Raw genomic sequence first — 26,729 nt, forward strand, 5'->3', positions numbered from 1 at the left:
AAGGAGAATCAAGGGATTATGGTTTTATGGAAGCTAAGGGAAGCAAGACTTTTTTTAGAAGTGATCAACATGTCCAAATGAAACAGAGAAATCCAATAAAATAAGGAATGAAAATGATTAATGATTCATAGATAATTACCCTTAGTCTCAGTTTCATATCGATAAAATGGGTATCTCATGTGGTTATTACAAGATTAAACTAAACATAAGCTTCTGGTTTGTGGTAGGTGCTCAATAAATTTTATACCTTCCTTTCTCTCTTTTTGTGATTAACTCATTGTTTTATTCTAATACTAATTACTAGTGAGAAGCCCTGCTCAAGGCTGGGTAGGTAGGCACTGATGACAGACTGCACTAAAGTACTGTGTAGTGTACAGCCTGCCAGTACTATCCCTTGCCTGGAAGTTACCTGATTTACTTTTAGTTTCTTTGGTTTTGGCAGGTGAATTATGAAACTTAAAAACATCTCAAATGCAAAAAAAAAATTTGTTAACATGGTGTGTTGTTAATGCACGAAAAGTGTTTGTAAATTACTGAATACAATGTAAAGCAACACATTCTTATTGTATTAAAGCTTTATGTTTTTACTTATTTCTATTTTTTGGCCCTGCCACACAGCTTGCGGGATCTTATTTCCCTGAACCTGGGTCAGGGCAGTGAAAGCACGGAGTCCTAACCACTGGACTGCCAGGGAATTCCCATAAAGCTGTATGTTTTAAAGATAACTGCTTAAAGTTGGAGACACCCACCCACTGAAATTCTCATTGCCCTGTGATTTTTAAAAAAGCAAGTGGATAATTTTAATTGTCAGCTGTCTGATTTATATCTATAGTTGCTCAAACATGTTAGGACAGTTCATCTTTACTAGCAGAATCTTTTTTAAAATTGAGTTTTAAACTATTTTACATGCAGTAAAATCTATCCCTTTTATGAGTTTTGGCAAACAAAGATATAGAACACTTCCATTACCCCTCAAAATTTCCTCAAGCCCCTTTTTAGTCATTCCCTTCCCTTGGTCACTACTGATCAGTGTTGTCCCTTTTTCAGACCCTTTTACTTTTAAATAATTATAGGCTCACAGGAAATTGCAAGAATAGTACAGAGTCCTGAGTACCCAACACCTAGCTTTCTCCAGTGGTGACATCTTACATAACTGTCGTACAAGATCAAAACCATGACCTGCATGTTTGAAGGCAGATTTTCCTTTCACTTCTTTGCCTGTGTTTACTCTTTTCTTTTGACACAAATTTAATTCTGTTGTGTTAAAAGGAGCAGATGCTACTTTTCCCTTAGATGTCTGCAGGTGCATTTTCAGTATTTCAGTTGGATCACCTCTGTTACTCCTACATCTTTCTCTAGTCTTTTCATTATTCCACCTTTTCCCAATTTAATTCTCCTGCTAGATTTTTTTTTTTTCCTGAGCGTTGTGACACAGATGGTACTACTGTCAATTCCCGAATCCCTAACTTTTACCTCGGTCCTTAAGTTTCAAAGGGGACGGTGCTTGTGCCTAATTGTTGTGTTCACAGTAATTTTGCAGCTTGCGTTATGAGAGCCGGCACGGTTCTCCAACCCCCGAGAGACGTTCCAGGGGCACTGAACGGTTCAGCTCCGTTCTTGCCCTCCCTTTCACCATTGGTCGTCCTTTTATTTTCCAGATACTTGGCTGTTTGTTAGAGAAGAGTATGCAGTGTCTCTCGAAACCGCTGGCAACCCCTCCTCTTCCTCAATGCGCCGCCTTTGTAACGCGCTGAGGAAACAGCCGCAGTTCGGCTCTTTGGGCCATTGAAGTGCGGGCGGGGCTTCGGCGGCTGCCGTAGCAAACTGTAGGGAGGTCACGCCTTCCGGCCCCCGCCCCACGCACGAGGCCCACGACGTCAGCCGCCCGCGCGAGCCTAGTCCTAGGGTGTGCGGGAGGTCCAGGGCGCATGCTCTGGCTGGGTCGCCTCTGGCGACGGAGGCTGAGGGAGGGGTAGAGAGCGGTCTTACTAGTGGGCGTCTCTGCTGGCTGGCTCTGCTCCTGTGCCACCGCCCTCTTGGCCCCCGGGGGCCCGTTGCTCCCCTCCCCGCTACCGCTGGCTCGGCGGTACCTCGCAGGGTGAAGGCTCCCTCTCCCCGGCTCCCTTCCCCCCACCCCGTAGCCCCGCCCACTCTGGGCTGGGCGGAAGGGTCAGGGGCCGAGCGGAGCCGGGTGAGTATTCCCACAACCTTTGCCGGCCTTCTCTTTCCGGCTCTGTTTCCCGCACGGTCCTCACCCAACTGCAGGGGTAGAGAGGAAGGGCGGGCGCGGGTGGGCGGGAAACAGCCCAGCCCCGAACAAAAGGCTGGGGAAGCGGGGCTCCCGCCGGTGAAATGCAGGCCGGGTCGCGCTGGAGCCGCTACGCGGGGGCGAGCAGCTGGCGGGTGTGGATCGCACTCCTGGGCCACCATGGAGACCTCACCCTCGATTTAGGTAGTTACAGACCTGTGTTTAAAGCCTGTACCGAGACAGAAATTCTTTGCCTCATAACCTTGAAACAGAGGATATGAAGTTACTGGTGATTCCAGTGGTTAAGTGCCACTTAACTTGAAGGAGTTTCTAATCATTAAGAATTAGGAGATTTTCTTCCAAATAACGTATCTACTTAGCATTTGAAATCACGAATGGGGGGTGGGTGGGATAAAGGAATAGTTAACTGATTTGTAGAAACAAACTTTTATGATGGTAGAAATTATAAACATCTCTGACAAGGCGAAAGGATAGCTACATGTCTTTTCAAAGTCAAAATAGAGCCTTGTCTAATAGGCCCACCTGAGAATCAGTTAATTATCTAGGGGACTATACTTTTGCTTGACACAGTATCGATTAGGGCCCAGGCTTTGCTGTTACTTTTTTTTGTCTAATGGAGCAAATTATTTCTGACTGGGAGAAAAAAATACTACTGATGATTATAGTTTTATTGCCCTATTTCCAAGATTTTTATAATTTTTACCATTGAGCTTGCTCCTTCATTATGAGTTCAGTAAATCTTTGCCACAGGCTCACTTTGTATGAATCATGTTTATAACGTTTCAAAAATGACACATCGACAGTGGCCTCACTCTTAAGTGGCAAAAGCTTAGTTTATACTTTTCAGAAGTGGAAGGCATAGGCCCTATGTAGTGTTCAATTACATTATTAGAATCCTGCATAGAATCCTCCTTGCTTCTGAAGGGTCAAATATGGACAAGAGGAGACATTTACAAAATGAAAACTTGGCCAAAAAAAAAAAGTTGAGTATTGAGAAAGTCAAATTAAAGTCTTGCAGTTACAAGGTTTAAAAATTGATATTTTACTTGAAACTAGTGGAAACAGTCTTTTCACTGGTTCTAAACTGGATTCATTGGATATACAATAGAATGTTACAAGATTATGCTTTTAAGTTTCTGAGAATGATAAGCAACCCCTTAGGAAAAACAAGTAGGGTAAAGTTTATCTAAGTAGTTTCCTTAAGACTGGGCTTGATTTGGTTATTAATATCTTTGAAGCCTAGAGACCGTTTGGGACCCTAGTGGCAGTGTTTGAAACATAAACATGCTCAGGGAACCATAACAACAACAGAATGCCCTAGAGATTATTTGGTGATTAACAAATGTCTTCAGGGGCCAAGTGCAGCTGGGTATAAAACAACTGGAAAGTAGGGAAACAGAGAAGAAACCCTATGTAAAAGCATCCAGATTAGGGAGAGGCAGCTGAAAACGATGTAGACCCAGAGGCTCCTCTAATGTACCTGGCACCCCAGGCCTTATTGATCTTGTAGGTTTATAGGACCCAGAAAGAGTATTTACTAATATGAATTTAGCTTTGAAGTTAGAGTTATTTCATATCACTGTCATGTAATAGCTTTTCGAGAAAAACTTTTTAATCATCTCTTCTGAGTTCAAGAACTTAAAATAGTTTCCTGTTGTCCTCCGTTTTAAATAGAATCTCTTTAGAGTTTTAAGGTGATTTAGAAACTGCTCCACTCCCCCTTCCCACCCCCAGTATTCCTATATTCCTTAATATTCTTAACACTCTCTATTTGGGCTCTTTACCTGTCTACTCTGCCTCATTTCAACCTGTTCCTAGATTCACTGACTGCCCCCACTCTTCATTTTTTGTAGCATCTCTGCCTTTCAGTATCCTTTTATACTTCTAGGATTATCTGAAATGTAACTCTTCTAGAGCAGAGGCTCTGGTTCCAGACTGACTGCCTTAGGTCAAACTGCCACATTTAACAGCTGTTACCTTGGACAAATTGCTTAACCTCTCTGTCCCAAATTCCTCATCTGTAAAATGGCGAAAATCACAGTGACTACCTCATAGGGTTGCTGTGAGGATTTAACAAGTTACTATAGTTTTGTTACATAATAAGAGCCGAATACATGCTATTGTAATGATTATTTAATCCATAGTAATTCTTTAGACAGTGGTTGTACAATTTATCACTAATTTTTACTGTCTTTTATTCTCTAATGTTCTTTTCAGTTTGAATCTTTTCTTATAAATTTGATTACAAACTGTTGAGGGCAAAGATCATATATTATAATCTTTTAAAAAAGTCTCTTAAAGTTCTCCCAGGATGATTCTGGGGGCTCGATATATTTTTTCCCTATCTTACTATCTAGTTTTCTATTTTCTGTTTTCCATTTTACTTCTGTTGCTTATATTTTAAAATGTATACCCTATTTTGCTCTAAAAGTACTTACAGTAGATTATAAACTATATATAATATAAAAACATACAAAATGGAGGTAAATCAGTCATGAAAATATGAAGCTTGAATAGAAAGGTGAGGTTGGGGTGCATTATACTCAAATATATACTGTGACCAGTTGTATAATTGTTAGTGGTGGGATACAGACTGAGTTATGAGCTTCATGATGGTCAGAGGAAAGAAGGAAACATATCACTTGCTGAGGAAAAACATAGCTTCCTTGGAAGTATTTAGTGAGTGAAATGCACATTGTGATCACAGATTTCAAAGATATGCATGCAAAGTCATACTAAGAAACCCTAGGGTTAAGTTCTCCAACCTTGTTAAGCCTACTTCTCATTTTTTCTCAAAGGGGGCTCAACTGCCATTTTTATGGAACTATTTCATACATTGCAGGATGCTTATCATACTTGGTCCCTGAGCACTAAATGGCAATAGCAGACTACAACCTCCACCCCCCCTTTGTGACAACCCAGTGTGATCCTACTCATTTCCAAACAACCCCTTCAAGAGTGGTTCCTCCTGATGTTGGGAAGCATTGGACCTTATCTGCCCATACTTTATACAACCTATGCTTCAACTACTGCCTTTTTTTTTTCCTTTTAACGTAGCATATTCTTTTCAGGCCCTGTCTTGCTGGAGCACTTCCATCTTTTTGACATGCTTTTGTCTCCACTTGGTAGGCCCTTATTCAAATTTCAAAATTCAATTCTGCGTTTTCCAGACTCCCTGTTTTTTTGGAGTCTTCTCTGATTTTCCCAGAAAAAATTTGACACTTCTTCCTCTGAGGACACACACATAGCAAGTGCTAGGATATTGTAGGTGCTAAGTGAATGAATGAAAAGCTTGCGGAAATAAGAAGGCACATTAATCTAGCCTTTAATGGAGACTTTGCAAGAAGAAAAATTTAAAGGGACTGTCTCTCCCGTTACAAAAAAGTCCAACAGTTTTTTTTTTCCAAAAAATAATGACACTTGGTAATATATTTTAAAAACACATTGCTCTATCATATATTCAGACTATTTAGACCAGCACTGAGTCCATAACCTCTGATACAATGTTGATCTTTTTGTACCTTCTTATTTGTTGAATATCTTTGGCCAAGGTCATAAGCCTTTAGTTCCTGGTTCTGGTCTAATGAGCATATGTTCTGACTAGAGTTAGTTCTACAAGTCCCACTGTTCAAAGGCAGCAAAAGAGTTTGAGCTGATGGATCAGTTCAAATCATCACTGTCGGAGGAACAATTTCTCTCATGTGCATGCAGAGAAGTCTTGGTTTATGTAAAAAATGATAATCTTCTTATAAAAGTAATGACACCGGTATCAGAAAGATTAGATGTCATATAAATCTGTTGTTTGAATGGGAAAAGATCCAATTGATGAATAGGCTTAAAAGTTTAGTTGAAGAAAGGTGCTATAAAGAGGTAGAGATATGTAAAATAAATTCATTTAAAGTTTTGAATTTTTCTTTTGTTCCTTACAATTTTTACTTAATATTTACCGTGTGCTTCACTCTGTTATAGATGCTAAGATATAAAATTATAAGTCACAGGTCCTCAGCTGTTTAGACATTGCTCTATCATCTTCCGATTTTCCTTGCTGTGGAAGAGATGGCTGAGGCTACACTGATTTTTGTTCCTTTGTAGATAAACTGTTTTTTTCTGCCTGCATTTTTGTTTTCCTTTTTGTTCTTTAAATAAAGATATTCCATAGACTACCTGTAGGCACAGGTTTCCTTCTAGCAGTTTTCTCAAACATAGTGAGTCCACTCAATTTATAGAAGTAAATCTCTTTAATCTTTCTTTTACCCAGATCAGGAAAAATTTTTCAATGGTATGTTTGCTTATGATTTCAGTTCAGAAATGCCAGTTATTTGTAGGTTGGATCTGTGTTCTTTGTCCTTTCTATCAATCAGTATGCATTGTTTTCATCTTGGTTCTTTTCCTTCCGTGTTTGGAGATCACCTCATGTGTATATGCTAAAATGTTAATGGGATTCTTTTCCAGCTTCTGTACTTCTCTCTTTTGCCTCTTATACAGAGTTTGTCTAATATTGGGTTGGCCCAAGTTCGTTCCGGTTTTTGCATAACATCTTATGGAAAAACCCGAACGAACCTTTTGGCCAACCCAATATTATATGTTTGAATTCCCTTCCAGTTTTTTCTTCTTCAGTTTCCTTTTTAATCTTAGCTGTCTTTTTCCTTCTTATCTCTTGCTTTCAGAGGCTGCGTTTTTATTTTTCCTTTTTCTTTTTCAATTGGTAAATTAGATAATTTCTAAGTTTTTCTCCTGATTCCCATTGTAAGCCCATTATAGGAGCAAGCTTTCTCTCTTCCTCCTTATGGCAGTGCTCCTCTTTCTTATGGTGCACAAGCTTCATCTTGGCCCTGTGCTATTATTGAGGTTTTTGGTTTTCTTACCTTGACAGAAGAGGGACTTGTGTAGGGATGGTGTTGCTCATTCTTGTCAGAGTGAGTAAGCTACCTTCATCCTCCTCACTACACTTAGATGCTGGGGACTCTTCTTCTCAGTGTTAGGTTGGAGAGCATGTTGATAGATACAACCCAATTTATGAAGGATAGATCTTTCTGTACTCAGGAGAGGTCTTATTTTCCTATTGTCTAATCTTTCAGTCCTATGTCTCTAATGAGGGGAGTATTTTTCTGTAATTTGAAGTGGTCTATAGTTTTTTTTTTAAATAAATTTATTTTATTTTTATTTTTTTTTGGCTGTTTTGGGTCTTTGTTGCTGCACGTGGGCTTTCTCTAGTTGCAGTGAGTGGGGGCTACTCTTCGTTGCAGTGTGTGGGCTTCTCATTGCTGTGACTTCTTGTTGCAGAGCATGGGCTCTAGGTGCGCAGGCTTCAGTAGTTGTGGCACATGTGCTTCAGTAGCTGTGGCTCGTGGGCTTTAGAGCGCAGGCTCAGTAGTTGTGGTGCACGGGTTTAGTTGCTCCACGTCATGTAGGATCTTCCTGGACCAGGGCTCGAACCCTTGTCCCCTGCGTTGGCTGGCAGATTCTTAACCACTGCGCCACCAGGGAAGCCTGGTTTATAGTTTTTTGAGTTTAGTGGTGAGACCGTATTCTTCTGAGGGCTCATACTGTTCCCGCAGCTACCTATTGCTGACACCTTCCACTTCTGGCCATGAACATTATATCATTGGTAAAGAATGTTCTTGAAAGAGAATTACTAATGGGTATTAGAAGCCAGTTGTGGCATATGCCAATTTCTCTGGTGTAAATATTCCCACTGTGGTCAATTTCAGGCTGTCAACATGATGTCAACTGGCTCCCCAAATTCCTGAAAACTTAACTATTGACTCTTTGATATAATCCAGCTCCAGCATGCCACGGCATAAAGTCCCACTGAAGGAGATGTTCCCTAAACTCTTGGAAGATGGTGGGGGTTGAGGAAAGGAAACGGTCTCATGAACTCTGTCCTCAGCCCCAAGCTGCGGGGCCACTGCAGGCTCTTTTTTTCTGAAGGAAATACAGAATTGAGAGTGAGATGCCTTCTTACCCTCTTCCTAACTGGACCTTTTGCTGCAGAGGCCATAGCAAGCATCAGCTACCAGTAAAGCTACCCCAAATCCTCAATTCTAGTTTAGGTACAATGTTGTATCCTGTTTAAAGTTTGATTTCAGATGTGTGTTTCAGTGGGAAGGCAAGGAAGGAGTGCTGAGCCTGCTGGCCAACTGCTGCCAAGCCTGAACCAGCTTCCTTTCTTTTGCTGCTTCCTGTGCTATTTATTGGATTACTGGGGTCACACCTGCTGTGCCCTGCCCAGGCTGCCAAATGCCTTGAAATCCAGGCCCATTAATACCCCTATTAAAATGATCTCTCTTTTGTCTCAGTGTTCTAGCATGAATCCTCCTCAAAAGTATCTCTGGTGCTAATTACAAATGCTTATTTTGGGGCCTTCAGAATCAGGTAGTTTCTGGTCTGAGCCTAGGATTCCACATTAAAATTTGTACCCTGGGTGCTTCTTTACTCTCTAAAATTTGAGGACCACTGCCCGAGGATCCTGCTAGGTAAGTGATTAACTAATCTAAATTAATTCAAGCCAAGTTCTCATAAAGATAATAGGTTGAATTCACTTCCCTTGCTAGTAATTGCATGTTTTTTTAGGAAAGAGTCTAAATCTAAAGTTAAAATGCAGAATTGCTGCAGGGAGGGACAAGTACAAGTAGGCAAGGAAGTTGCTTACTTTTATTAGTTAAAAATGATCTTTAGGGCTTCCCTGGTGGCGCAGTGGTTGAGAGTCCACCTGCCGATGCAGGGGACACGGGTTCGTGCCCTGGTCCGGGAAGATCCCACATGCCACGGAGTGGCTGGGCCCATGAGCCATGGCCGCTGAGCCTGCGCGACCGGAGCCTGTGCTCCGCAACGGGAGAGGCCACGACAGCGAGAGGCCCGCGTACCGCAAAAAAAAAAAAAGATCTTTAATGTTTAAAGATATGCATAGTACAATATGTTCTGTGATAATCACATTTTTGTAAATGATCTAAGCTCTGGGGAAATTTAGTTATATGTCTTAAAGTGTTTTAGTCTTGTTATGACTCTAATATATATTGATTTATAGATTCATCAAAAGAAATGTCTCTGACCAAAAGCACAAAACAAACAAAAACAAAGAATCAGTTCCCCACACATTAGATTAAAAATCCTATAAAAAAATGTGGAGAGCTGTAGTGAAAAAAATTGTTTTTAAAATTAAGAAGGATCATTTGAACAATGATTATATACACAGTGTTAGAATTCGTTGGGGCCGCATTTCTGAAAAGATATTTAATAGCAGCAGAATAAGCTTCTTCACACTGTCTACTTTAGGGCTAACCTATAGTTTAGAAAGACTTCTTTCACTTGGTGAGGAAAAAAAATTATTCTACCTTTCCAATCTTTAGCCTCTGTTGGAGCACTTAAAATAAGGTTTTGATTGTTTGAGCTTAAAAAAAACAAACAAACAGCTGTTCAGCAAGTGTGAAAACTCAAGCAAAATAGATGTATTAACAGTTTACACCTTATGACATGAAAGAGCTCTGACTCATTTCTGACTTTTCCTTATAAGAGATGAGAGGTTCATTGTTTAGGATAAGAGGAGAATTGGAAGTAGTCTTTTACTGTGAGTTCATCTGTGTTCTGTTGTCACCTCTGGTCTGAAGATAGCTTAAGTCTGGAAACATAGGCAGTTCACATGTCTCAGGTTTTCCATGTGCAAAATAAGGATTATTCTTGCCATTATTGCTTGATAAGCTGCAGTTGTGGTTATTTCCATTTTTGACCATAATTTCAGCCATCTCTTAATAGAAAGTTCTTAAGATTCTAATTTCTGTCTCTACTAGTCTAGGAACTTGGTAAAGGACCAGAGTATTACAACTTGAAAAGTACATATAAAAATGTTAATTGAATTATATTTTCCTTTTTAATGAGTTGAAATATTCTAACTTGAGCAAAGAGGCAATAATTACTCAGTGATATTTCATTATACCATATTATGATGATTTGAATTGAGATGGATATCATTTTAATATAGTATAATTCCTAATTTTGTAATCAAGCCATAAGTGTTTTTATTATTGTATGTAACATCCTTCAGCAAAGCCCGGTCCTTAGATAATTTTAAAAGTATTCAACCAAATATTAATTAGTGCTTTGATGTTCAGTCATCTTGCTAGTGGCACAGTGCTGTTAATTAGATAAACTATGGCTATTGAGTGAAATTTTATGTTTCGACTAACATTTTGAAGAGTTCAGTAAACCTCAAGTAACTGGAGGGCTTAGGGAATGGAGTGTTTTCACTTAGTTCAATTTTATTATTAAGTGAGGGTTTGTTTGGAATTTATAGAATGTTCCAAAATGTATTAGTATTCTTTATGAATTAAATTCAATTTTTCTTTGATTTAGTATCTCTCAGTATATGTCACAGTCATCATATAGTCGGAAAAATGATTTCTCTAACCACTTTGTTTTGGTCTTTCTATTCTCGTTCTGTATCCTCTCCCTGAGTGATCAAATGTGTTCTGTTATCTATGAAATGCTGATTTAGAATCAATATTTCTAGCTCAGATTTCTCTTTCCTCTTGAGTTCCAGATCCATCTCAAAATTCCTGCTAGATCTCTTTGCTGGGTATTCCATAGGCATTTCAAACTCAAACTCCGTAGTGCTACATTAAACCCATCTCACTCCCCAGACCTGCTTTTCCTAGAGGGGTCTGTTTCAGTCAGTAGACCACCACTTAAGGCAAAGAGCTAGGACTCTTTCTTGAACCTTTTCTCCCATCAATCCCTTACATACCAAGGTCAGCCAGTTGTTGTGATGAGTATACTACACTATCAAAATATCTTTTGAATCCGTCTCTCTTCTACCCTACTGCCAATCTTTGGCTCTGTTTAGCATTATTTTGTCTCTCCTAAATGATTGTAAGGACCTTTTAACGGGTCTTCAGTCTGGTTAGATCTGTAGTCCTTTTTGGAAACCAGAATGCAAATCTGATCAGTTTACTACCATTTCAAAACCCTTTAGAGCCCTCAGGCTACAAGGCTGTCTTGTCTTCATCAACTGTGGTTTTCTCAATACCCTTCCTCTATCTCTGTATTTCAGTCAGACAAGAGTTCTTCAATTACTAGACCTTCTCTTACATTCTTAGGCTTTTGCACAGTCTGTTCCCTTTACCTCCTCCTTTTGCTGTTAGCTTCTTCCTTTTACAGACTTCTTAGATGTCACTTTCTCAACTTGTATCTGCACTGAAGCACCTTGTTACCCAGAATTCTTTGTGTAAACTGGAGATCTCACTTACACCTTGAAACATTTGACTGCCTTTGTAGAAGCCCCTAGAGTTTATCGACTCTTCTGTACTTGGTTCCTGTACTTGGTGCTTTCTCTTCCCAAACTTGTTCTCCCACTGTTCCCCTATTCCTCTCCATTGTGATCTCAGGAGCACACATCCCCAGCAAAAAAAAAACTTGTCTAAACCCTTAATTCATTATTTCCTTTACTACATTCTGTGGAGTAAGATGTTAAAAAGTGTTCCCAGGAAAAAGAATTTTGTGGTCAAAAGAGTTGGGAAACCCTGAGTTAATAGTTTCCCCATATAAATGTGCATTGTGAATCTCCAGGGTGGGAGTGGTGAGTGGATGTAGTGTGGATGTTTCCACACGTATCTTACATGATGTTAACATCTGCACAGGTTAGGGCTTCCACTAACTCGTTTTAAAGGAAACTTGACTTAAAAAACAAACAAACAAACAAAACCCAAAAACTCTTTGAATGGAGGCTTTTTCCTCCACTCTACAAAGCTCAGGGTACTGAGATTGCTGGTAACCCCCACTTCTGAAGAGCCAACTTTAGGTTACTGCTTCTCCAGCCTCATGTAAATATTCCTGCTCCTTTGAGGCTCATGAAATTCAGCTCTACCAGGTATGGCAAGGTAGACTTTTTTCTCACATGCTGTCCCTAATCACTGGTAGTTGCTGCCTTGAGGGCCATCTTGAGAAGGAATCCAAGGCTGTGTTTGGCTATCATGAACACAGGTATTGGTTTTTAGTGATTATTCTTGATGGACTTGGCATTATATACCACATATTACTTACCACCTCTGTGCTCTATTGTCTTCTACCGTTTGCCCCTTGTCATTTCTAAATCTCCTAGTTTAACTTACATATTTTTTAAAGAGCTCTCCATTCCCAGTAGCTCTCAGAATAATCCTAAATGACTTCAGTGTCCATGTGGAAGACAGTAAACATTACACGTCTTATAGTTGTTTAAACTTCCTGAGCTCCAGTGACCTTCGTCTCCAAGCTACCTTATATACTTATTTCCATGGCCACAGCTGAGACCTTCTCAATTTCTAAATCTCATAGTCTTCCCATCTTCCATTTCCCTCCTTTCACTGCAGTTGTCCTTTACCCTCTTTCATATGCAGTATTTCTTGATACTGCCATATTTTCCCAGCCCCTTTAACCTTCTCTTGGCGTCTTTCCTTTTTCTACATAATCTGGACCGCTGAGCTGTTCTCACTAGCATATTCTGTTTCCTCTTTCACCCTTATCCTTCCACTGACTCAACCCAGCAAAACCTCAACTTGCATGCATATTCATTGCAGCCCTCTCTGCTTGTTCTGACACTTTGGGAGCTGAGGACTGCCGAAGGCAACCACAATACCTCACAGAGTGTTGCACTGCAAATTCAGGCTCGCAACCTGTGCTGGGCCTTCACTTGTACCTGCTCTTCTTAAAATGCTGACTTCTCTTCTTCTTCACCATCAATTCCTAATCTACACTCGCTTTCTCAAACACTCTGCTTTTATCATTATCCTCTACCCCTGCATCTGAAAATCTTGTGATCATCACACTTTGTCTTCCTTAATTTGGGGTGCCATTGAAAAATTCTAATTTTTATATTCATCCTCAAATGCCTTTCCTCTGATTGCAAGGGACAAGGTGTTAATTGTGTTGTTCAAACCCATCCTGTGCTGATGACCACATCTCCTCCTAGCCCCTTTAGGATATTGCTTCATCAGTCACTTTCTCTCTTTGGTATTTTCAACTTTTACCTCTCTCCAACCCCCTTTGCTCAGCTTAAACATATATTCATATCTCCCTTTCTTAGGAAAAACAGTATCCTCCCTTAAGCCTATGTGCTGCTTCTGTTACCAATTTGTATCACTTTTCAATCAAATTTTTTGAAAAGTAGTCTACAAAGTTTTTACTTATTTCCTCACTTGTAGTTTTCTCCTCAGCCCACCACAATCTGGCTTCTCTCTCCACCATTGCTGAAACTGCTCACTAAGGCATCAATGACTGCTTCATTTTCAAGCTCCATGGATGTTTTCAGTCCTTTTCTTAATGGGCCTCTCTTTTCTTTTGACAGTGTTGGTTCTTTGTTAGCTATTCTCTACTCCCTGGGCTCTGTGGCACTGCTCTTGCTAGGATCTCCTAATGCCTGACTCATTCTCTAGCTCTTTTGTTCGTTCCTCTTCCTCAGTAGGTCCCTTAAATGCTGCTGCTCTGAAGGTTTCTTCCTCAACCCACTGCTCTTCTCACTATGCACAGAGGTTCCTAACTTTCTGGTTAAGACCCCTCAAACAATCTGTTGAAAATTATAGAACCTTTCCTTTCCAAAATATAGATAGGCATATACATACAAAATTTAGTGTAAAATTTCATGACCCGCCAGAAGGCTTATTAAGAATTTGCTACATGCATTCCAGCTGGGCAGTATTCACCCTCATGGTTTCATTTGTCTCTTTTAAACAGATGACTTGCAAATCTCTTAAGTTCATTTTAGCTTTGCCTCCATAACTTAAGATGCATATTCTTTCTGCTCCATTTCATTGCTTGGCTTTAGATTCTCATGATATCTCATCCAGCAACAGCTTCTAACTCTCCTCCCTGCCCTCAGGCTGTACCCTTCAGATCCATCTTCCACAGAACCACCGATGATTTACTATTCTGACCTTTTCAGCTCTAACGTCTGATTCTCTGTTTCCTGTGGAGACAGTCCAAACTCTGGCATGGCACACAAGTGACCTTTCAGGAAGTTCATCACTATTTTATCTGGTATCTTTGAGGCCCTTCCCATCCATTTCTCCTCCACTAGTGAGGGCAGACAGATTTAACTTGCATGGGGTTTGACTATCTCTGTCTTACTATACTCTCTTTATCATGTTGGTGACATCAAACTTGCGGTTCTGTACACCCTTACTTACCTTGGTTCACACTGTCCTCCCCGCGGACCACTATTCTAACCCTTGTGCTTCACTCACTGACAATTTGCCCTGCAAAAACTCCTACTTAACCTTAAAGGTTTATCTCCACCCTCACCCCAGACACTTTCCCACACCATCCCCTCTTTGTAAGGAACTCTTCTTGTGCCTACCATAATCTGTGCATCACTCCGTTGTATATACTTTAACTCGAAGTCCTCTTTTCCATTGCTGTCAGAATTAAGAGTTGAGCTGTAAATTGAGAAATTTGACTAAAGCTAGAGTTAAAAAAATACATTTGTACTTAAAACATTTTATTTCAACTTAAAACATATAAACATTCATTTGCGAATTTTCTCATGTATGACCAAGGCATTTTCTTTGAGTATGGGTGCTTGATTGGAATTCATTGTTCATTCTTAATTATACCGAACCTGGAATGCATCCTGTAAATTTCTAGTTTTGGTTTAAAAGAAAGAACTCAAGCCACTTGTGCCACAATCTGAGTGCATAATCCTTGATTTGTACGATTTTTTCCCCCTCAGCCAATCTTTTCAGTTGTATTGTCTATAACTAGTTCAATAGTAGTTTGTTTTTTCTTATGAAGACTTACCTTTATAGTCTTTCCAAGTCTTTATAAAGTCTACGTCATAGAAATAACAGTTGTGTTTCTTTTTTACTTACATTTTATTGGTTGGTTTGTGTTGCATTTAATTAAAGTATGTATTTATGATACATGAATATGGTTTGTGAAAGTACACTCAACTGATAGGAGCAGAGATGCTTCATAAAAAGCATGCTGTAGACATCAGTCATTGTTTTACAGAGGGAATAGACGCTGTGTCAGTTAATCTGGCAAGTTGAATGGAGGTTGGTCTTATAAGAGAGGTTCTGCTGTAATTATTGTCACTGGTTATCTCCCTTCATTGCAAGATAAGTTCTTTTTTTTTTTTTTTTTTTTTACAGTTCATACTTCATTTACTTATTCATTCATCCAACAACTGTTTATCAGGTTCAGTCTAGAGCCAGGCACTAAGCTGGGTGCTGGGGGTACCAAGATGAATTAGACTCGGATCTTGTCCTCAAGATGTTCATGGTTTAGTGGGGGAAACAAGGTACATCTTGATGGAAGCATCCTGGAGGGACACCTGTAGAATGTGTATGAGTTTGCCAGGTGGGTAAACGCTTCTGCAACCACGAAGGACAGAGAAATAAGCAGCTGTAGAGTGAATGTCCCCCAGGTAACCTTTGGCAATGTCTGGAGACATTTTTGGTTGTCACAACTGGGGAAAGGGACGCTACTGGCATCCCAGTGGATAGAGACCAGGAATGCTGCTCAACATCCTGCAATGCTTCATTCAAGATAAGTTCTTACAAGGCAAGAACTATACACTTTTTCATTTTTGTGTATCTAACCTTTACCTATGCACAGTGCCTACTACTTACATACAATATGTATTTGTTGGATGAGTGAACAAATTCTTATGTAGGTCGTACTAAATTTGAATATTCAGAAAGAACACTGGACTGAGAATCAGCTAGTATAGACAGATCATTGGCCCTGGAGCCAAACTGGGGTTTGAACTTTTCCTCATTTGTATTCTTGAGCAGATTACTTACTCTTTTTCATTTGAGGAATGAGGATAACAGCAGCCTTTGGGCTGTGTGAGGATTAAATGGGAATGTGAAGTGTCTAGCATAAGTACCTGACATAGTAAGCAGTTAACAAGTGCTAATTGTCCTGATGATGCTTATCACTAATGAGGAGAATGTGGGAATTCACTTGGTCCAACTTTTCTCATAGACTTGAGATATATAATCTGAGTTTCCTTCCAGCTGCTCTAAAATTTTCTTTCTATAAACAATGTTTCATGTTTTAGATAGATTTATATAACAAATATGTGGGTAATCCTTGATTTTGGCACATTTGTAAACTCAATAAAGTAGGTAATTAATTAGGTGATCATCACCTTACACCTTGCAAAACAAATACTTTCAGGCTTTAGAACATCTTTTGTTAGTGAGTTGAACTCTAATATAAGGTGTGAAGAACAGCCCAGCTCCACTAATCACTGTGATGCTGTCTATATAAGAGCTAAGGTAGGAGATAGAGAAGGAAGTGTGAGGAGGTTGTTTGGAAGCATTAGCTTAGAAGAAGTGAGATAATGAACACTTGAAAGTTAATTTATGGACAAACTAAGCTTTTTGAACTATAGATACGTATTTGTTATCAATACAAAGCTAGGTTTTGGGTTTTCATGTTTTTTTGTTTTTTTTTAAAAAATAAATTTATTTATTTATTTATTTTTGGATACATTGGGTCTTCGTTGCTGCTCACGGGCTTTCTGTAGTTGCGCGAGCAGGGGCTACTCTTCGTTGCAGTGCGTGGGCTTCTCATTGCGGTGGCTTCTCTTGTTGCGGAGCACGGGCTCTAGGCACGTGGGCTTCAGTAGTGCGGGCTCTAGATCACAGGCTCAGTAGTTGTGGTGCACAGGCTTAGTTGGTCTGCTGCATGTGGGATCCTCCCGGACCAGGGCTTGAACCCGTGTCCCCTGCATTGGCAGGCGGTTTCCCAACCCCTGCGCCACCAGGGAAGTCCCTGGGTTTTCATGTTGATCACATTTTCTTCCTGATTAAAAAAGGGGGATAGGGTGAGAAAGATGGAAACAAAACACTTTTTTTTTTGGAGTGGCTCTGAGGTTATTTTCCAATGTACATCCCAAATTTTTGTTTGTTTAAAGAAATAAGTGAATTAGCTGAATTCTTTTCAGTATTCATTCCACAGCTGATGCTAATAGTTTTTATATTTCAGTTGTTATTTAGTATGGAAGAAGATGAGTTCTTTGGAGAAGAAACATTCCAGCATTATTGTGCAGAATTCATTAAACATTCACAGAAGATAGGCGATGGCTGGGAATGGAGAACTTCAAAGGTAAGAAAATTTTATTTTCTATTTCAATGGGGTTTTTTTTGTTCCCCCGCCCCCACAAAAACCTCAGTAATTGAAAGTAATGTATGAAAGCTAGTTTGATTTAGTAGAAGGCTTAAATTGAAGAATGTTTTAAAACAGATGTCCATTTTATTACTCCAGCTATATATACTCATTATAATTAGGCTAATGAAGTATTATCTACAAAAGTCCTTAGGTGAACTGCTTCAATTTAATAATAAGAGTTGTTAGCATATTAATTATCTGAATGTAAACAGGTGCTTCTGTGGTGCTTCAAACCATTTGCTTACACTATTAATTTTCTTAGGAAACTACTTTTGTCCAGAGAGTGGAAAGATAATCCAGAAACCAAGCCATAGTCAAATAATCACAAATTCTGAAATATTGAGGACTGTATTCACTGGGAATTTCTTAATAATATAAATACTTCCAAAACATTCTTTCTTTTGATTCTATTCAGTAGTAATAATGTAAAAGGTCTATGTACTCATTTATTTCCACACATACATTTAGTAAGGTTCTCTGCCAAAAGCTGTTTAAGAGTTCCTTGAAATACTGTTCTTAGAGAATAAGTAAGTTTTCTCTACTTGACATTTTATCTGATCCGTGAAAAAGTGGTGAATCCTGATTCTCTGCTGATTAGCTGTTTCCTATATGAAATCTGAGAAATGAGAACAGTTTTGAGCTTATTCCTATGATTCAGATCTAGAGGCTAGGGAAATGCAGGCCTTGATCAGATCTAGATTGTCACTGGGAGGAGAAGCCATGATTCCTCTTGGGTCGTATATCAGCTAGGCTTTGACAGGGGAGCTCATGTGAGGGTTCAGAGGTATAGAGTCAATTTCTTGTGGTGGATTCTAGCCTCACTCTCTAAGCTAGTGATGGGACAGTTCATAAACTTTTAAGGCATCTCTTGCTCTAGGATAACATGACCTTACTAGCATCTTCTATTAATTTTGTTCCTGAGTATTTAAAAATTTTGTTTGCTATTGTGTTTGAATTTTTATTCATCTTATTTCTTCTATGATTATTATTGACATATAAAAGAACTGCTAATTTTTGTATATTAATTTTGTAACCATTCAGTCATCTTACTGAATTCTCCTGTTAATTTTCATAATTTTTCAGTGATTTCTCTTGTGTCTTCTAGGTAGATTGAGGTTATCTGCAAATGAGGAGTTTTTTGTTGCCTTCTTTGTAATATTTCTCCCTACTATTTATGAACTGAGTAGAAAAATGTTAATAGTAATAACAGCTCTCTTTGTCTTCTTCCTGACTTTAATATTAATGCTTCTGATATGTAATGATTAAAATGTTGGTTGTTTATTCATTGAATGAGAATAGGTTTCTGACCCCTTTTGTCCTGTAATAATTTGTGTGATTATTCCTTGGGAACTTTCCCTTTTTACCAGGTTAAAAAAAAAAAAAAAGAATTTTTCTTTTATCTTAAGTTGGAAGCAGGATAATAGAGATTCCTGTTACCATTTCAGTGACCTAGCAGAGTTGGGGAGCAGAAAGGTAGGAAGTTGGGTCTCTGTGTGTATGTATGTGTGTGTGTGTGTGTGTGTGTGTGTGTGTGTATGTGTGTATGTGTGTGTGTTGGGAGACTCTGGGGAAGATCTCCAAGAGACAAATTTTATGTCAGAAGTTTCTTCACTGAATTTGTTGAAACTAGTGCCATAAGAACCAGTTTCCAGGATTTGTTTTTATTCTGGCCTGGCCTCTACTTCACGGATGGGTATGGCTAAGTCTAGTTTCTTGTTTGCTGCCACTTTCTGCTGAGTTCCCTACCCTTTGGAGTAAGAATTGCACCTCTAATTAAGGGCTGTTCTCTTTAATGTGGGGGTAAGCCTGTAGATAGTATCAAAACAAAACAAAACATTCATCAGAGAAAATCTTTATAGCCTTAGGGTAAGGACTGCAAACTCAAAAGTCTGTGAAGACCTGGTTGGGTAATGTAAGTGGGTCAAGCTGCCAGGGACAAGACAGAATGGACACTGAGTCTTGGGGCCTGTGGCTGACCAGAGTGCTTGGCCTGAGACCAGGTTGGAAACGTGGGCCTAGGGGTTTACCAGATCTTCCAAGAAAAGTAAAAAAGATTTGGGGATAAAATCTAAATTTTTAAAGGTTGGCAACTAATTAAAAGAGATATTTTTTAAACACAGTGAGGACCAAACCCAGCATGCCAGTGATGTATAATATGTGGGCTCTGTGTGGTCAGTGGGTGACTTCTGGGACTGGATGCATGGTGTTGACTGTGGTTTCTCACCCAGCCTTGCCTCAGTGCATGCTGTTGATCTGAATTAGGAAAAGGGGCTCCAGCAAGGAGATCCCTCTCTTCTGTATTTTGGAATATTAGTATTTTTACTACTTAATTTCTGCAGTTCTATACCCAGTTTAAGAAGGAAATTGTGAATCAGTCACTTTATTTCCTTTAACCTTCCATCTGTATTACATCTCAGGCTTTGTGGGACTGTTTGGAGACAATACTTAGAATATTCTTTTACTTTTTAAGCTCCAGAAATTAATTTTTATATTAAAAATAGTTGTATTGATGTATAATTGACAAACAATAAACTGCACATATTTAAAGTGAATAATTTGATCAGTTTTGACATATGTACGGACCTTGAACCTTCACTACAATCATGAGAGTGAACATATCCGTTATCCCCAAAAGTTTCCTAATACAACTTTTTAATGCCTCTCTCTGCCCCTTTTTGCCCCTTATTTTTTAAAAAAACCTTTGTTTATCCCTGTATGTAGAGGCTGCTTTAAAGAGTACATATATTGTCACTCATACCTTCAGGTTTGTTCACAAATCACTTTGGTACCACCCATTTTATTTTTTAATTTTAAAATAATTATGACAATGTTTAGAGAATTGGTATAATTCAACTTTTTATATAAGGCAAAGCATCATTTTTTTCCTGCAAAGTTGATGAGAAAAGCAATGTGAATTAATGAAACATGTAAATAATTTAAAATTTTTAAAAGGAAGAAGTTTCTTAAAATAATCAAAATAGTCCTAATTTTTATATCTGGAGGTATGCAGGTTAAGGAGAATACTTCTAAATCAGTATTTTTTCAGTGGGGCTTAATTCTGTTGGCATCTGGGCAGGATAGTTCTTCTTGTTCTCCTACCCGCATCATCTCCAAACCCTTTAGGAAGGCGGTACACTTTTGTTGAGAGCCATTGTTTAACATGATGGTCTGTCAGATATTAAAGATAGTGGTTAATAGCATGGGCTTCAGAGTTAGATAGACCTGAGTACAAATCCTGACTCTACCATTTACTAACTGGATTTTAGACAAATTACTTAATGTCTCCAAACTTCATTTTCTTTATCTATAAAATAGGAATAATAGTAATACTCACCTAACATGGCTATTGTATACGTTAAATGAGATTTGCATTCAAAAAGTTTAGCACAGTTTCTGGCACATGGACAGTTATATTGTGGTTATAATTTGTAGTTGGTTGTTTGAAATTTTCAGCATCTTTTGTTATAGAAATAAAGCTATGAATGAAATTGTAGTTAGGTTTTCAGAAACCTTCATGAAAATCTATTAGCACCAAATATACCGTAATGGTCTGTAGTGTATTGTTCTGAATTCTCTACAATAAGGGGAGCAGAAGATGGTAAATAACAATGAATGCAATTGTTTGAAACACATTATAGGGTTACGTTGTTTTATTGCACTTTGCTTTATTGCACTTTATGGATATTGCATGTTTTACAAATTGAAGTTTTGTGGTAACCCTGCCTCGAGCAAGTCTATTGGTGCCACTTTTCCAACAACATTTGCTCAATCGTGTCTCTGTGTCATATTTTGATAATTCTCACAGTATTTCAAACTTTTTCATTATTATATTTGTCATGGTGATCTGTGACCAGTGATCTTTGATGTTAGTATTGTGATTGTTTGGGGGTGCCAGGAATCCTGCCCATTAAGACAGCGAACTTAATAAATGTGTGTGTTCTGACTGCTCCACTGACTGGCCATTGCCCCATCTCTGTCCCTCTCCTCGGGCCTCCCTATTTCCTGAGACACAGCAATATTGAAATTAGGCCAATTAATAACCCTACAATGGCCTCTAAGTGCTCAAGTGAAAGTAAGCATTGCCTATCTTCACTTTGAATCAGAAACTGGAAATGATTGAGCTTAGTGAGGAAGGCATGTCAAAAGCTGAGTAGATCAAAACCTAGGCCTCTTGCACCAAACAGTTAGCCAAGTTGTGGATGCAAAGCAGAAGCTCTTGAAGGAAGTTAAGTGTGCTACTCCAGTGAATATGCAAATGATAAGAAAGTGAAACAGCCTTACTACTGATAAGAAGAAAGTTTTAGTGGTTGGGATAGAAGATCAAACCAGGACAACTTCCCATAAGCCGAAGCCTAATCCAGAAGAAGGCCCTATCTCTTCAATTCTATGACAGCTGAGAAAGGTGAGGGTGTTACAGAAGAAAAGTTTGAAGCTAGCAGAGTTTGGCTCGTGAGGTTTCAGGAAAGAAACTATCTCCATAACATAGAAGTGTGAGGTGAAGCAGCAAGGGCTGAATGTAGAAGCTGCAGCAAGTTATCCAGAAGATCTAGCTAAGATCATCAATTAAGGTACCTACACTAAACAACAAATTTTCAGTGTAGACAAAACAGCCTTCTATTGGAAGAAGATGCCATCTAGGACTTTCACAGCTGGAAAGGAGAAGTCTCAATGCCTGGCTTCAAAACTTCAAAGGCATAAAGGCTGACTATCTTGTTAGGGGCTAATACAGCTGGTGACTTTAAGTTGAAGCCAGTGCTCATTTATCATTCTGAAAATTTTAGGGCCCTTTAGGTTATGCTAAATCTACTCTGCCTGTGTTCTATAAATGGAGCAAAAAAGCCTGGATGATAGCACATCTATTTATAAGTGGTTTACTGAATATATTAAGCCCACTGTTGAGACATACTGTTCAGAAAAAAAGATTCATTTCAAAATAGTACTGGTCATTGACAATGTACCTAGTCACCCAAGAGCCCTGATGGAGATGTACAAGATTAATATTGTTTTCATGCTTACTAACACAACATCCATTCTGCAGCCCATGGTTCGAGTAATTTCAACTTTCAAGTCACATTTTGTAAGAGATACATTTCATAAGGTTATAGCTGCCAAAGATAGTGATTCCTCAGTTGGATCTGGGCAAAGTCAATTGAAAGCCTCCTGGAAAGGACTCACCATTCTAGGTACCATTAGGAACACTGTGATTCATGGGAAGGAGTCAAAATGTCAACATTAACAGGAGTTTGGGAGAAGTTGACCAATCCTCATGGATGACTTTGAGGGGTTCAAGACTTCAGTGGAGGAAGTCACTGCAGATGTAGTAGAAATAGCAAGAGAACTAGCATTAGAAGTGGAGCCTGAAGATGTGACTGACTTACAGCAATCTCATGATAAAACTTGAACAGATGAGGAGTTGCTTCTTACGGATGAGCAAAGAAAGTGGTTTCGTGAGATAGAATCTACTCCTGGTGAAGATGCTGTGACAAACTGACAACAAAGGATTTAGAATATGACATAAACGTAGTTGATAAAGCAGAAGCAGCGTTTGAGAGGACTGACTCCAGTTTAGAAAGAAATTCAAAATGGGTAAAATGCTATCAAACAGCATTGCATGCTACAGAGACATCGTTGGTGAAAGAAGTGGTCAGTTGATGTTGCAAACTTCATTGTTGTCTTATTTTAAGAAATTGCCACAGCCATCCCAACCTTCAGTGACCACCACCCTGATGAGTCAGCAGCCATCAACACCGAGACAAGACACTCCACCAGCAAAATGATTATGACTCACTGGAGGCTCAGATGATGATTAACATTTTTTAGCAATAAAGTATTTTTTGTTCATACAATGTGTTTTTAGACCTAATGCTATTGCACACTTAATATAGTGTATACATAACTTTTATATGCATTGGGAAACATAACTTAGTATAGTATAAACATAACTTTTATATGCATTGGGAAACCAAAAAATTCATGTGACTCGCTGTATTTTGATATTTGCTTTATTGTGGAGTTCTGAAACCTAGCCCTTTATATCTCCAATATATGTCTGTATATATCTTAAAAACCCATGGGCTCATAATGTTAGAGAAGGAGGGAGGGATGGGGGGGTGGGGAAAAAGAGAGAGAGAGAGAGCGAGAGAGAGAGAGAGTGAGTGGAGCAGAAGAGACTCCAAACCTAACTCATTGAACACCATTGGGATTATCTAGGACATCAACTCATCAACTCCTTGGTCTGAAAATTTTTAGTCAAAAGGAAAGAAATAAGCATTTATCCTGTCTTTCCTGCATGAATTATATCTCATAGTAACTAGATAGCCTAATTTGATAAGGAAAATTGTTTTTTCCCTGAGAATTCCATCTAATAAATATGGAAAGGATGATAGAATTAGAAAGTCACCACTTTTCAATCCCTAATGAAATGAATTAGTCAACAATAATCAGTAGATGAAAATATAAGGTGAAAAATTGATGTGATATTTACAAAAGAGGGATTGACCTATCAGTACCTGAACCTAGCATTCAATCTTATCATTACTAAAAATAGGATATCCAGATATTATGTACTTTCTGAAGTTTTATAACCTGAATCACAGAGCACAGTCTATGGAATATTCTTGCCCCCAAAGATGAACCTGAATAGAACCAATTAAGGAAGACAAGTGATAGAGGACCAAGTTAATTGACACCACAGGAAGCAAATAGAAATATTCAGAAATCTAAAGGACAGTTGACCCAGTTTCCTTAAAAAGTTAATGGTAGGATAAAGAAGTGAGGAGGAGGACTGCACTTCTAACTATTTAGAATTAAGGACCAGTTTTTTGTTTTGTTTTTAAAATATCCTTGGGGCAGCGACCAGTAAGCTGTCCCGGTGCGCAAAACTAGTGTGCAGCTCAGATCATGTGAGACTCAATCACGGGAGGGTGAGATTACCAGCCTGGTTCACTAGATGGGTCCACTGACCGTGCACTTGGGTGTGTTGACAGTGTCAACTTGCTATGAAAGTTTCCAAGTCCTTACTTTCCTTTTCTGAATTTATCTTATTGACCCGTAACAAAGAGTTTGCAGATTGAGAACAGTTTTGGGACTGGTAATTTACAATTAGTTCTTGAATTGGCACCAGTTCAGACCACATTTTGAGTAGCACTACTCTAAATTAATAGAAATCAGGAGGCATAGCCTAATGTAATGTGTGAACCTTCTTTGGACCCTGACTCAAATCAACTGTAAAAGGACCTTTTTTGAGACAGTGGGGGATATTTGATTATGGACTAAGGTATAAAATGATACTAATGATGTTAGCAAAGAAAAAAATATACCAGGGATAGATGAAGCAAATGTGGCAAAATCATGACATATATTGAATCTAAGTAATGTGTATATAGGTTTAATTTTGGTACTGTTCTCTCTACTTCTTTGTATATTACATATATGCTTCCTTTTCTTCAGTGTCATCACAATTTATTCTTCACCCTAAACTTTATTCATGATAGCATATGTTCTTAGCCTTGTCTTAGATTCAGAGCCCTTTTGGGAATTTGTGCAGTTTAAAACTTCAAAGCAACTTGCCTTCTAAAATTTTTTCTTTTGTTTTTGTGTTTTTACTCACTGGATATGAGTACATTAGTTCTGTGATATCACCTTTTACAGGTTATTGATAAAATAATTTCCCATAGCTTTTCAACTATATTCTCTCACTTTTGTATAGCAGAAACAGGAAGAGAGACCATTCAGGTACTGAAAACAAAATATTCTATTCTATTAATACTAATTTTGAGATTAAATTTTATACAAATAACACTAGATTATTTTGTATGTTACTCGTTTTTTTAAAAAACTTTAAATTGAAGTATAGCTGATTTACAATGATATGTAGAAGAATTTTTTATTTTATTTTATTTTATTTATTTTGGCCGCATTGCACAGCATGCAGGCGGCATGAGGGACCTTACAAGACCAGGGATCAAACCCATGCCCTCTGCAATGGAAGCACAGAGTCTTCACCACTGGAACGCCATGGAAGTCCTGTTATTCTTAAAGAATTAAAAGGCCTCTGCTCCCCACTCCCTATTAATCCCTGTCTCTTCAGTTAAACCTACTTGATTATATTTTGAAATTTCATAGCAGCACACTAGAAATATTTTGATTATTTCCCTGACAGCTTAGGAACCCTTATTGAAAGGGCTTATTTCCTAATTTATATAGAGTAAAAATTTTAAATTTTATTCTTAGAAATTTAAACAATTTGAATTTCTTTTTGATTCCTGATTTTTTTTTTTTTTTTGTGGTACGCGGGCCTCTCACTGTTGTGGCCTCTCCTATTGCAGAGCACAGGCTCCGGACGCGCAGGCTCAGCGGTCATGGCTCATGGGCCCAGCCGCTCCACGGCATGTGGGATCCTCCCGGACCGGGGCACGAACCCGTGTCCTCTGCATCGGCAGGCGGACTCTCAACCACTGCGCCACCAGGGAAGCCCTTGATTCCTGATTTTTAATTCCGTTTTAATTCCTTCCTTTCAGTAGTCTTTCACTATGATTAATTCACATTGATTTTCTTAAAACCCTTCAACATTATCCTAATTACATCAAATTCATATTTTTAAAATAGATTCTAAAATATTTCCATATCTTACTTCATTCCATCTTTTAACACTATCTTGTTAGAAAACCCACCCTACCCTTCCCATCAATCCTGCTGCCGTGCTGAATTTCTCACTTTGTTTATTTGCACAGATATCTTTTTTTAAATGTCTTACTATGAAAAATTTTAAGCATACAAAAGCAAAGAGAATAGTATAATGAATTCCTATGTACCTATCACTTAGCTCCCACAATTACCAACTCACAGCCAGGAATATACTGTTTTAAAGCATATATCATGAAGTGACATGATATATCTCAATTAAGTTGACTTTCTTTTTTCACCTTCCCCCATATGTCTTAAAATTATGGGTTTTTCAAGTGCACTCTAAATTTATTTATCATTAATATTAAAATTAATAATCTCAGAAAAAGACTCCAGAGACATAAAATATTATTTCTACAAATTTTTATTTATTTAAAAAATTATGGTAAAATACATAATACATAACATAAAATTTATCATCTTAACCATTTTTAAGTGTATAGTTCAGTAGCCTTAAGTACATTCACATTGTTGTGCAACCAAGTTCCAGAACTGTTTTCATCTTGCAAAATCAAAACTCTATACCCCTTAAACACTAACTCCTCATTCCTCCTTCCCCAGCCCCTGGCAACTACCCTTCTACTTTCTATGAATTTGACTACTCTAGGTAGTTCATATAGGGGGAATCATA

General features: G+C 38.5%; 1 protein-coding gene across 2 annotated transcripts in view; it reads left to right on the plus strand.

Moving 5' to 3' along the window:
• Nucleotides 1-2,137: 2,137 nt before the first annotated feature.
• Nucleotides 2,138-26,729, plus strand: part of ATG10 (autophagy related 10) — a 244,476-nt gene continuing 219,884 nt past the window's right edge. Inside the window, exons 1-2 of one of the 2 annotated variants that reach the window (XM_022593459.2) lie at nt 2,138-2,191; nt 17,231-17,350. In XM_022593459.2, the coding sequence (XP_022449167.2) occupies nt 17,243-17,350 (108 nt within the window). In that variant the 5' untranslated portion in view covers nt 2,138-2,191; nt 17,231-17,242. Of the gene's footprint in view, nt 2,192-2,313; nt 2,453-17,230; nt 17,351-26,729 lie in introns of those variants that run through there. The other variant, XM_089909094.1, reaches the window with a different exon arrangement.

Source organism: Delphinapterus leucas, chromosome 3, assembly GCF_059928025.1.
Source record: "Delphinapterus leucas isolate spDelLeu-1000000601 "Yukka" chromosome 3, BTC_Dleu_Yukka2, whole genome shotgun sequence".
Taxonomy (NCBI): Eukaryota; Metazoa; Chordata; class Mammalia; order Artiodactyla; family Monodontidae; genus Delphinapterus; species Delphinapterus leucas.